This window comes from Simochromis diagramma, unplaced genomic scaffold (assembly GCF_900408965.1).
Source record: "Simochromis diagramma unplaced genomic scaffold, fSimDia1.1 OVJJ01000619.1, whole genome shotgun sequence".
In the NCBI taxonomy this organism is placed as follows: Eukaryota; Metazoa; Chordata; class Actinopteri; order Cichliformes; family Cichlidae; genus Simochromis; species Simochromis diagramma.
Window position 1 is genome coordinate 483 of NW_024386917.1, and position 12,798 is coordinate 13,280.

A 12,798-nucleotide genomic window follows, 5' to 3' on the forward strand; every position below is an offset into this window, starting at 1 on the left:
TGTCATCTGCAAATAAATCGAATTTAACCTTTTAATACGTCACAAATATCATTAATATATAAATTAAAGAGTTTAGGTCCCAAAATAGAACCTTGAGGAACACCACATACAATCTTCAGTCTTTCAGAAGTATTGCCAAAATAATGAACATATTGCAACCTATTCTCTAAATAACTCATTAACCAATTCAATGCTACTCCTCTCACTCCATAGTTATACAATTTAGAAATCAAAATAGAATGTTGTATCGTATCAAAAGCTTTTTTTAAATCAACAAATACTCCCACTGTGTATTTATTATTATGTGTTGCAGATGAAATATCTTCAATAAAAGTCAACAACGCTAATGCCGTTGACCTATTTTTACGAAATCCAAATTGGTTTTCATGTATCACAGAGGAGCAGAGTGAAGCTGTACACTTCCAACATGAGGTGAGGCAGGTGGAGAGCGCTTCCAAGAAGAATATCCTCCTTGAAACACCAATCAGCAGCAAGGACATCTTTAAAACCTTGCCTGACCAACAGAGACCGATCAGAGTGGTTCTGACATATGGTGTTGCAGGCATTGGAAAAACCTTCTTGGTGCAGAAGTTCACTCTGGACTGGGCAGAGGGCTTAGAAAACCAACACATCAGTGCGGTGGTTGTGCTTTCATTCAGAGAGCTGAACTTGGTCAGAGATGAGCAGTACAGTCTCCTGGAGCTGATCCATGTTTTCTATCCAACATTACAGAGCGTCACAGCAGAGAAGCTCACTGTGTGTAATCTTTTGTTCATCTTTGATGGCCTGGATGAAAGCAGACTTTTGTTAAATTTCAACAACAGGAAGCTTGTGTCTGATGTCACACAGAAGTCCACCATTAGTGAGCTGCTGACAAATCTCATTGAGGGAAATCTGCTTCCATCTGCTCTCATCTGGATAACTTCCCGACCCGCAGCAGTAAGTCAGATTCCTCCTAAATGTGTTGACAGGATGACAGAAGTTCGAGGTTTTACTGACTCCCAGAAGCAGGAGTACTTCAGGAGAAGATTCAGAAATAAAGAGCTGTCAAGCAGAATTATCTCTCACTTGAAAACATCCAGGAGCCTTTACATTATGTGTGGAATCCCAGTTTACTGCTGGATCACTGCTACAGTTCTGGAGCACATGTTGACTACAGAGGAGAGAGCAGAGCTGCCCAAGACCCTGACTGACATGTACTCACACTTCCTGCTGGTTCAGACAAAGAAAAAGCACAAGTACCATGAGGGGCAAGAGATGAGTTGTCAAGAGCTCACCAATGCTGACAGGGAAGTTCTTCTGAAGCTGGGGAGGCTAGGGTTTGAACATCTGCAGAAAAAAAGCATCCTGTTCTACCAAGAAGACTTGGAGCAGTGTGGTCTGGATGTCACAGAGGCCTCTGTGTACTCAGGAGTTTGTACAGAGATCTTCAAAAGAGAGTCTGTGATCTTCCAGAAACCAGTTTACTGCTTTGTTCATCTGAGCATTCAGGAGTTTCTGGCTGCAGTCTACATGTTCCACTGTTACACCAACAGGAAGACAGAGGTGCTGCAGAACTTCCTTACTGAGGACGATAAAGGAAATAAGATATCTTTGAAAGATATCTCATCTCTGGAAGATTTTCTGATAAGAGCCATGGAAGAATCCTTGAAAATTCCGAATAGCCACCTGGAACTGTTTGTTCGCTTCCTTCATGGCCTCTCTATGAAATCCAACCAGAGACTCTTAGGAGGTCTGCTGGGTCAGACAGAGAGCAGTCCACAAACCATCCAGAGAGTCATCAACAACCTGAAGAAGATTAGCAGTGAAGGCAAGTGTCCTGAAAGATGCATAAACATTCTCTACTCTCTCAGGGAGATGAATGACGTCTTAGTACATCAGGAGATCCAAGAGTTTCTAAAGTCACAGAACAAGTCAGAGAAGAAACTCTCTGAAATTGAGTCCACAGCTTTGGCACATATGTTGATGATGTCAGAGAACGTTATGGACGAGTTTGATCTGCAGAAGTACAACACATCACGGGAGGGACGATGGAGCCTTCTTCCAGCTGTGGTAAACTGCAGAAAGGCTCGGTGAGTCCAAGTGTGATTAACATTATAAATCAGTGTAGATCAATAGTTTAGTTCTTAAAATTACTCTCACTAAAAAACATCATTGCTCTTATTACATTATTCCAGATATTTATTCTAAACATTACATGTCAGTTATTTTTGTCCCCACTATGTTCCCATAGTGGCCGGCCCCCACCAAGCCGTGGACAAGCTCGAGCACCTGCAAACGCAGCGACTGAGGCACCAACAGCTGCAGGAGATCCTTGCCCTGTCCGGGGGCCCGCCATCTCCGGTATAGGAGGCCGTCGTGGGTCTCCAGATTGTTGTACTGGGAGTAGTAGGCCTTCACCTCGAGCCCCTGTCCTGACGCCCCTGTCCAGCCTGGGCATCGTGCCGCCTCCAGCCAGGCCCCCACCTGAACCAACGTCGCATCAGCCTCCTGCTCCTGCTTCAGCTGCTGCATGGTCAACGAGAGCCATCCCCCTCCGCCGGCTGTGGCCTGAGCAGTAGCCACGCCCAGTGCCTCCTGGGCCCGCTCTCCCTGCCGTTTCGAGAAGGGCAGCTGGTGTGGGCACAGACAGGTGGGTTGAGCCGAGCCAGTGTCGATGGTGTGCTGAACCAGCCGCGTCTGCCTGCAGTCTCTGTCACTAGCGGCAATGATGTCCACATTCTCGCCCAGGAGGCACCTCAACCGCTAGTGCTTCCACAGATCATCAACAGCTTGGGTTGTCTCGGTCGAGGGAGTTTTGTCGGGCCTAGAGACTGGGGCTGAGGCGAGTAGAGATGGTCCAGAGCCACCGGGGTCTCTGATTCCCTGCTTTTGACTGCACTGGAGGGCCAGAGTCTCTGTACCAAGAGTGATAGCCAGCTTTGCGGTGTCAACGCAGGCCCCCCAGCGGGTCAGCAGATCAAGGCCGATGATGCACTGCTCTTGAATGTCAGCAAGCCAGAAGTCGTGCACCAGCTCCAGATCCTTCACTCGGATCCTCAACGGTTTCTTCCCGCGCATGTCAGTTCTCTGCCCCGTCACTGTCATCAGCTGGGTGTCGGTGGGTGACCAACCCTTCACAAGTGGCCTGGACGTTCCAGGGAGCACACCATGTCGTATTAGAGAAATGGTAGACCCCGTGTCCACCAGGGCCTGGCAGGGCTGGTCCTCAACACAGCAGCTCAGGTAGAGTCCCTTGAGGTGCCCGACTAGGCCCACCACCGTGCATCGTTCTTGGAGGGGGCAGGAAGCTGGAGCGGTGGTCCCCTCGCTGTACCGCTCCCCCTCTCATTCCCCTGAGGCCACAAAGTTCTGGCCTTCGGGGCAGGAGCCAGGCAGTCGCACGCCACGTGGGCAGGCTCATCGCACCGGTAGCAGCGGTCAGTCGGTCGACGGGGATGCCTCCAGGGCACTGAGGGCTGCAGATGGCATATCTCCGGGACCTCCCCCTCCCTGTCGTAGTCTGCGGCTCTGATTCGGGGGTAGTTTGGGGGGGACACCTGCTGGTTAGGTCGCGAGGTGGGCACCAGCTTGGCCCTTTCAGCCTCGAGGAGCTCCTCAAAGAGAGTTTGAGGCATGGCCAGGCGGATGTGTTGGCGCAGTCGCTCTGGAAAAAGTCCTTGCAGAAAAGCATGCAGGCTAAGCGCCTCACGGGCTGCTGCTGGGAACTCCGGGTAGCCGCGACGAGCATACAGCAACACGTCTGCTGCAAAGGTTCCCAGGCTCTCCCCCGGCCGACGGCTCCGGTTGGTCAGCTGCTCCCTGCTCTGATCAGTGGAGTGCCGCTGCCCAAACCGTCTCTTGAGTGCTATGGTGAGGGCTTGGAGCTCATGCTGCTCTGACGGGGCTAGGTCAAGGAGTGCCTGCAGTGCATCTCCTTCCAATGCTAGCCCTAGGTGTGTGGCAGCCTCTTCATCGCTCCAGCCACTATGCCTTGCGGCTAGCCGTACTTGTGAGAAGTAGGGCTCTAGCGGGGTTAGCCCCTTGTATTTCGGTACCTTAGCTGGCATTGCAGGCATCACTGCTCGCTGTCGGGGGCCCGGCGTGTCGGTCGACAGAGGCAACCCATGAAGCATTGTCCTAGCGTCGGTCACGATGGGCCGCTGTCGCGGTGCACCGTCGGGACCCGTCGGGGGACTTGCATGTCCGCTCGCTTGCTCTCGCTTCGATCGCCCACTTCCCAAGCAGCGAATGCTCTCCTCGGCGGCTTGCTCCAGCCTCTGAGTGTCTCTCTCCATTCCGGTGAGGGTGAGCAATTCCACTTCTGACACCAATGTGGCGAGCTCAGACAAGGAGGAGACAGAGGTTTCGTTTGGTCTTGCTTCCCATCAGCCAGGGAGCACAGACGTTTATTAGCCACAACAACAACAACAACAACACAAAAAGGCGCTCTCTCTCACCCGGAAACACCAGTCGAAGAGAGAGCGCATCACCTGTAACTATGGCAACATAACAACAGAACATAACTGTAAAAACAAAACCCCGAACAGCCCTGACCCGCTACAGTAACATCGATTTAAATCTTGATAACATCACAGTGAGTGGTCAGAAATTAATCATATGAGACTGTGATAGGAAGCACACAGCTTTCACGCACACAGCACTGAAAGATGAGTGCTGGTTTCTAGTGTTGGGACTAACACATTATTAACCCTCTGGGGTCGCTGGGCGCGCTGGCGCGTCAAAATCACATGAGCAATTTAAGACGACACAGCTACAAGATGCAGCACGTCAGAGTCTCCATTTCAACTTGGGTCGAAAGTGCGGACTTCAAACTATATACCAGTTTTTGAATTGTGTTGATGGGCCACGTAAAACCAGAGTTATGATAAAAAATACACGTGATGTTTTTTTCTGAACAAAACAGTGGTGTTTACAGCGGGAAGAACGGTAAAAACGGCTTTTTCTAGAGACAGCGCTAGCAAACACTCTCGGCTTGCAAGTGAAAAAAGAAAAAGAAAAAACACCCCTTCCCTATTGGTGTTAGAGTTTACCATGTCAGCCAATCAAAAAAATGATATGGCAACATGTGACATTTGGTTGTTTAGGGAGAAGGGGAAGTTTTTAGGAGTGACACTTGCGATGGAAAGCGGGCGAGCGAAAGAAAGAGAGAGAGCGAGTTTTCATATGTGAGACATTAGTGACGTTTAGCGTGTTTGGAGGCTGTAGTTAGTTTGTTGTGTAGTTATTGTTTTGTATTGTGTGTCAGTTACACTGCTGAATTTCATATTTGCTCTAAAAAAGCTGTCAAAGGCAGATTCCAGTGTAAACGCTATTCACGGAATTAAAAATGGACTGATGCATCTCCTGTTGTCAGACCTGCAGGGTTTAGGCCTGTGGTGTTCTCCTTTGTCTTATACTGAACACAAACTACATTTTTTGGACTGGCACAAATAATTTGTGTGCCTTCTTTGATGTAGCACACCTGATTGTTCAGTAAATAGATTTAAATGGTTATATAAAAAACGCCTGAGGCCTTGGCTGCATTTTTAGGTAAATAGTGCCATATATCTGTGTTGTTTGCAAAACTTGTGCATAATTTTTAGAAATGTACAATTTCTATTTGCATTTCAAGTTATGAAAATGATTCGTTAAACATGTTTGTGGGGTTTACAGGAAAAAAATATAACTTTTTTCTACTCGGATTTTGAATTATTTTTTGTCTGAATTTAGATCAACTGTGCTAATATAGTATACCAAAATGAAAAAAAATAACTCAAATTTCAGATATTTGAGGTTGTGCTGAAAATAATGATACCAAACAAGGCAAGAAAAACATATTTTAAAGGTGAAATATAGAGGTAAAATCAAAAGTAGTCAAAAACGGCCAATTATAACCTGGACCCCAGAGGGTTAAGTAACGTGTTACAGTAACTACGTTATTATTGTGGTAACGAGCACGGTAGCTAGTTATTATGCCAAAACCGGGAACGCGTTACTCGTTACTGGGATTTAGATAGGCTCGTTATTCGTTACTTCGTGTGGTGGCTATCGCGGAGCTTCCACAGATTCAATAACATTAGCAAGTGGTGGAGGCCAGCAGGTGGATGAAGGAAAAGGGAGACAAAAGGAGAGACCCGTAGCGGCCGCTGGTCCAAGAGTGTCAGGTGAACTGAACTTCAGGTAAGAAGTTATGACCTGCAGTCTATCTGGGTCAGATATAAACCAAGTTTAGGTGGAGTTTATTTTCGTTATGCTGACTTTTTCGTACTGCATGCTAGCTAGCATGACGGAGTTTCTATACAGCTGGGTGGTGCTATGTTACTGATGTTGAACTTTATTTTGTTCATAAGGTTAATTATTAGAGTTGCCGACCGTCCTGTAAAAAACGGAATCGTCCCGTATTCAGAGAAAATATTACGCGTTTCGTATTGAGGTGAAAAGGAACATTTTGTCCCGGACTTCAGTTACAATGAAAAAGACACAAAGCTGGAGTTATTCTGTGTTTACGCTGCACAGCTGCCTCATCTTCTCTCATCCTCTCCCCCTCCGTCTCCTGTTTCTACTTCAATCATGAAACTGATCAATGATCAGCTGATCAGCTTTTCTCTCTTGTTTATTTATCGCCCACTTTGCGCCAGAAAGAGGAAACCAGCGGATGTCGCGGTAAACAACAGCAACACGTTTAAGCTTGATCAACTGATGTTAGAATTTATTTAATATTAATTTCTAGTATCAGCTAATGTGAGCCACAGCCGTAAACCTGCTGGTCAGGATGTTGGTTTGGTTATGTGATGAGAGGCAAACATGAAGATGAAACCAGGAGATGTCCTTACTGAATCATCAGAGCTGTGATGGAGAAACAGGTTTACCTTTAAGTTAACATGAATGAGTTGAAGGGAAGTTATGAACTGTTTCTGAGAGACAAATAACACCAGGATCCTTTTCTAAGTAGCTGACAGCTGGTAACTGTGCAGGGGCGGGTCTAGCAAAGTGTTGCCAGGGGTCCATGTAGGGCATTAAAAGGGAAAGGGGGGCACAAAGAAATACTTTCTTATTCTCATTTAAAATGTCTCACTTTTAAAAAAATAATTATCTGAGTCTTGCAACAAACAACAGTGTTTATTTTCATTCAAAGGCTTTATGATTTTTCCTATAATGGTGGGCCGGTCTCTAGTCAAAATGCCCGGGACGATTTTTTTGTCCCAGTCCAGCCCTGTAAGCAGCTCATCTGCAGTCTGGTGTTACCTACATCTTCCTATTCAGAAGGCAGAATTTCCGAGTTCTGAGTACAATCGAAAGCACCACGACTGCAGTTTTTGTGTTGGATGTAAAAAGCAGGCTAGGATAGAATCAGGCGTGGGATTTCTCTCGTGGAAATGTGCACATTATTTTTTCCTTTCTGTTGGTAGGTGGCACAGTGCACTTGTGGCAAGTAAGCAAGCTAGAAGACTGGCAAACTTGCTGGGTATCCAGTTACGGAAGCAACACATTAACAAGAGAATTCTGAGTAAAACCAAAGTTACTTTCCCTAGTAACTAGTTACTCTGAAAGTAACGAGTAACTTGAACTAACTGAGTTACTTTAGATAGAAGCAACTAGTAATGTAATTGAGTTACTAATTTAAAGTAACTTACCCATCACTGCTGGTTTCTTTACAAAGTGTTTTAACCAGTTTGGTTTTAGCAGCTTTGCAGCTGCACACTTCAGTTCATCTTTGTACCACACACAGCTCGGTCCTGTTGTTCAACTGTCACTCCTCTTTCAGGCCACAGCAGATACTGAAATAGGGAAAGCATGGTTAGCATAATCGATATCAGCTTTGACAGCCAGACTTCCTCCGTCTCCTGCAGCTGAGCCACAAAACAAAAACAACAACAAAAAACAAGTACTAGCAACAAAAACTAAGGCTACGTTCACACTGCAAGTGAAAGCGCATCAAATCCGACTTTCTGACCCTATGGGATTCATATCCGATCATGGTGTGACAGTGTGAACGGCACAAATCCGGTATTTTCAAATCCGATCTGGGTCACTTTCATATGTGGTACTGAATCCGATACATATCTGATGTGGAAAGCGACTGCTATTTAAATGGTAATGTCGCATTAAATCCGTCTTTTACGTCACTGACACAAGACAGACGCCAATTATCAGCGCCGGAGAAGCGCCCGAGAAGACATCGTGAACAGTTCCTGGCCATCTCATGTAGATGTCAGTGAAACTGTTGGGAAGACAGCATTGGAGAAACATGAACATTTTATTTGTACTGTATAATCTGCAGATTCTGACAGAAATCTGCAACTATCCTTTGAAGAACCGCTTCTCTCTAAAACAGCAATAAGGATAATTATTAGGCCATATGTAAGTAACAAAATAACTTTAAAACTTATAGCAAAATTGGGAAACGTAAAGTCCCAAACAAGTCTTTATATTAAGGACCATCAGTCAAACCATACTGTTTGCTCTGGGTCTAAACAGAGCGCGTTGTGTGGTCTTCTTTTGCGCATGCGGGCCACTTTGAGCGTTCACACTAGAGCGCGTTTGCTGTCACATTTTATTTGTAGTGTGAACAAGCAGACAAAAAAATCTGATTTGATCAAAAAATCGGAATTGAGCATTAAGACCTGCAGTGTGAATGTAGCCAAAAACTGACACTGCAGTCTTTTTGATTGATTTTTACTCCTGAGTCCAACTTTTTATTTTAGCACTCTGGAGTTGAGGGACACAGTAGCACTTCCAAATCACATGAAATATTAAAATGAAATGTAAAGAAGACACAGCCTAACTGCATCTCTATTTCAAGTGAAGAATTCAAAATATTTATCCGGTTTTTAAAATGTGTTGATAGGCCAGGAAAAATAGTTTACAATATGCTTCTTCTGAATATTGTTGTCATGTTTGGTACAGGAAGAAATGGTAAAAACTAGATGTTTTAAGGACAGTGCTGCCAAGCAGAAAGTGGCTGCAAGTAACACATTAAAGCAAAGAAAGATTGAAGATCTGTAGGTCTGACAGAGACAGAGGAGAATTATTAAAATGTTTCATGTTAGTAACATCAAATCAGCTGAGCCAGAAGAGACAGTTTCCCATTGTGTTGCATCGAGCACACAAAGTAAAAATAATGTGTCTTCTTAATAATAACATGGTTTTAATATCTGTGTCAATACAGACTTCATGATGTTCATATCTTTGGGGGTAGCTGTGGATCTTTGGCCTTAGCTTTGACCTCAGACCCCTCCCATCTGAGAGAGCTGCACATGAAATCAGTGAGACTGGAGGAAGATGCAGAAGAACTTTTTACTCATCTGGGGCATCCAAACTGTAGACTGGAGACACTCAGGTTAGTTAACTGTATTTACTGTAATAGTAAAACACTTCTGTTTAAAAATAAGCGAACATGAGGCTGCACTGCATGTCACGTTTGCAGCAAAAACAGAACTCAAATGCAGGACAAGTGTGTTTATTTACAGTGAAATAGTGAACACTGATCAGTCTTCCACACTCACAGACACAAGCAAAAGATAGGTTTACCTAAGGGGCTGTACTGACCAGGTCGCTAAATGACCCAGCATCCACTGAAGCTCAGCCACACTGTTAAGTAGTGACCACTGACGAGGACGATCAGCACCAGCCGGTGAAGCTTGATGGACAACAGGTGTGGCTGGCTTCAGTGAGGGAATTCCTTTCGGCCTGATATTATCACATAAACCAGCGGTGTGGGCACAAGCTTGGGTACTAAAACTACATACTATAATTTTGGTTTTGGTAATATCTGGTTATTTTTAATCAATGTGGAGAGTTGATTCTGCTGCTGTGTGTGTGTGTTTTTTCTGCAAGTTTAAACTTGACAATAATCTGTACAGTTTGCAATAGTCTGTACCTCTATTAGACGTTCACTTGGTTTCTTATAAGAAAAAGATGATTTAATAAAAGAATACTTTGTAATTCATATGATGTTTATTCAGCTTTGAGAACAGCACTTTGTTAGAGAAGAACTGTTCCGAACTGCTCAGTGCTCTGAAGTCCAACCCCCCCTATCTGAAACGTCTGGATCTAATAGGATGCAACCTGGAGGGTTCAGGGATGAAACAGCTGTATGATTACCTGGAGAGTCCACACTGTAAACTACAGTTTAAAAGGTCAGTTCACCTGACTTAGATTATAAAGGAAAAACATTTCTTTGGTTTCTGTTTATCAGTGTGTCTGCAGAACAAACAATCACACATACAAAGAGAATAAGGATGTGTGTAGAAGGCTGACTTTGTGATCATCCACAGTAACAAAACAACAAAGTTACTCCTCATTTTAGAGAAAATCTTTAAATATGCGGTTCATATGGTAACATTGAACTGCACATTTAAAGGTCTTGTGTTTTTATACTTTATAAATTCTTAGTTTCACATGTCCCCAGTATTTACGTTTCGGGCTTCTGTTTAAAACAACACAGATCTTTCTTTTTTTTTTTGTAACCATGTCTGCATACCTCTAGTTAGAAACTCCTTTCAGTATCTGCGGATTCAAGTCAAACTGGAATGGGCACTACACCCACCTCTTTCTGTGGAAAACAGTCAACAGGAGCAGAGCAGCTCTTTCTGTACACTGTGTATAGCTTTTCAATAGAGAACTAAATTTGACACTGCATGACTTCGGCGGGGGTTTACGACACCAACTCTCTGCCATCTATAATCCAGTTTTGAGATCCCTTCCGAGACGCCTTAACGCCCACTCACATCCTGGGCCATCTGATCTAAGGAATGCGCATGATAAGGTGCGGCCAGGTTTCACAATGAACTCTGGCTGATTGGGACCCACACCCAGTTTCACACCTTGTCTCAGGCGATTAGAGGATCATCAGGGGGTCCTTTTGTCCCTCTGTGGGGAGATACTCCCACTAGGTTTATATCTGGGACTCTCCACCATTTGACCTTAGAACTGAAGAAGCTTCTCGGATGAGAGGTGAAACGTCTTCAAGTAACTTAAAGAAGTCCAGACGCTTTTCTTTGCAAGCTCCTTTGAATAAATTTTGTGTTTTTTCCGTACCGGTACTAGTTTTATTTTGTTGTATTTATCCGCGACACCTTAAAGGCCGGTCCATGAAAATATTGTCGGGCATAAACCGGTCCGTGGCGCAAAAAAAGTTGGGGACCGCTGGTGTAGAGGGCCATAGCCCCGTCTCCCAGGGCATGAAGCAGGCATGGAGGAGGTCCAGGCTCCAGACATCCAGAGGCCCCAGAGCGCGAGAGTCCAAGGAGGACCACCGGAGGGGCATCCGTGCCACCCTCCTGGGAAGAGCTGAGGAGAACCCCAGACGAGGGGTCACCCAGTAGCCACGGAGCAGAAACCAGAGGGGGCTGCACTGGCGTGCCGGCAGCCAGCTGTGCCAGAGTGAACCGAGCCGCAGGCCCAGAGGCCTATTGCTTGGAAGAGGCCTGACCGAGCAAGAGGTGCCAGGCCCCGCTGGGTGTGAGCTGGTACATACCTGAGCACCCAGCCCCGGACACCAAGAACCACCAACGCACCGACCCCTGAGGGCATCAGTCACCGGCAGGCAGTGTGGTGAGGGGAGATAGGCCTCCATACTTTGGAGGGCCTGGGAGTTCCCAGAGAGGTGGATACTAAGACCCGACTTGACATATAGACACAGACAAACAGGCACAAACAGGCATTCCCACCCTCATGCACACATATACAAATACTCAGCACTCACCCAACGTAAGGATAAACATAAATGGACATGTACACACAATCACACTCCCCAAACATACTCTATACCCTGGGTCCAGGTACCCTCGCCCCCAGAGGGGAAAACGGCACCTAGACCCAGGAGATGTTACCCTTTCCCCCGGGGTGGAGGCAAGCAGACCGCCCAAGGCTCCGCAGCAGCAGGGAGCTATTCTAAGCGCCTTGAGGCGACTTTTGTTGTGATTTGGCGCTATATAAATAAAATTGAATTGAATTGAATATTTATAGAGTTGCTAATTATTTGGCATTATTCCAGGTAAACCAGCCTATGAAATGGATGAAACCACATCATGACTGGGTTCCAACGCTACATAAGGGGCACTCCGAAATCCCTGCTTCAAACATACCACCTTTCCAATCAGATTATTTCTTCCATGTGAGGGAGAAGTGGTGACCCTTCTGGATAAGATTGTGAAGGTTTGCTGCGTTTTGGAGAACAGTGTGGTAGTAAAACCAGGGAAAAATGAGACTTGCTGTTGTTAATTACTCTTAAGTCTGGTGCTGTATATATATAGCGGTAATTTTTCAAAAGATACAGTAAATTAAGTAGTGTTAGTAGTGGGTGATATTATGTAAACACTGTCATGATTTTCATTCTTTGTAAACATTTTGTCATTTGTAAACCATAAATGACATGGATTCTACATTGTAGAACATCATATCACAAAGTGGTTTTAATAAAATAAAGGCACAAATTTGTTTGTTTCTTTATTCAACTTTTGAACAGTGGTACTTAGTAAGCACATATTATAGCGGCAACCTTCGGTCCTTCTTTGCCGCTTCTGCAGAACGCAAAGTTTCTGACTCGTGCTCTTGTTAAGTCGCTTGGATGCCTTCCGGTAGCAAAAAACGAGGCGAAGGAAAAAAGGGGCAAAACATTTATTTTCCAAACAAATCGAAAGGTACGAAACAAATGCCTCTGGTGGGAGCTCCGTTTATATTCCCTTTATGTTACAACAAAAAATAACATTAAAACGGCGACGGTCAGAAAACTGTTGCTCCACGTCCTGCTTGCTTACCTAACCTTTTTACCCACACCCCTCCGCATGCGGGCCAAATACACACCCCTTTACG

General features: G+C 45.2%; 1 protein-coding gene across 4 annotated transcripts; it reads left to right on the forward strand.

Annotated features, from left to right (window-relative positions):
• The first annotated feature begins 214 nt into the window (after nt 1-214).
• Nucleotides 215-12,585, forward strand: LOC120736387 (protein NLRC3-like). 4 transcript variants are annotated; one of them, XM_040036436.1, is made up of 4 exons: nt 215-2,072; nt 9,152-9,322; nt 9,948-10,121; nt 11,981-12,585. In XM_040036436.1, the coding sequence occupies exons 1-4, from the start codon at nt 973-975 to the stop codon at nt 11,982-11,984; spliced, it is 1,449 nt and encodes a 482-aa protein (XP_039892370.1). In that variant the 5' UTR covers nt 215-972; the 3' UTR covers nt 11,985-12,585. The 4 variants fall into 4 exon arrangements, with proteins under 4 accessions (XP_039892370.1, XP_039892372.1, XP_039892369.1 ...); XM_040036438.1 differs by lacking the exon at nt 9,948-10,121; XM_040036435.1 differs by lacking the exon at nt 11,981-12,585 and having other exon boundaries at nt 9,948-10,542.
• The last annotated feature ends 213 nt before the right edge of the window (nt 12,586-12,798 follow it).

Coding starts and splice junctions, on each gene's coding strand:
- LOC120736387 (XM_040036435.1), top strand. CDS start 973: ATGACAGAAGTTCGAGGTTTTACTGACTCCCAGAAGCAGGAGTACTTC. Junction 2,073..9,151: donor GTAAACTGCAGAAAGGCTCG/GTGAGTCCAAGT, acceptor GTGTCAATACAG/ACTTCATGATGTTCATATCT. Junction 9,323..9,947: donor TGTAGACTGGAGACACTCAG/GTTAGTTAACTG, acceptor ATGTTTATTCAG/CTTTGAGAACAGCACTTTGT.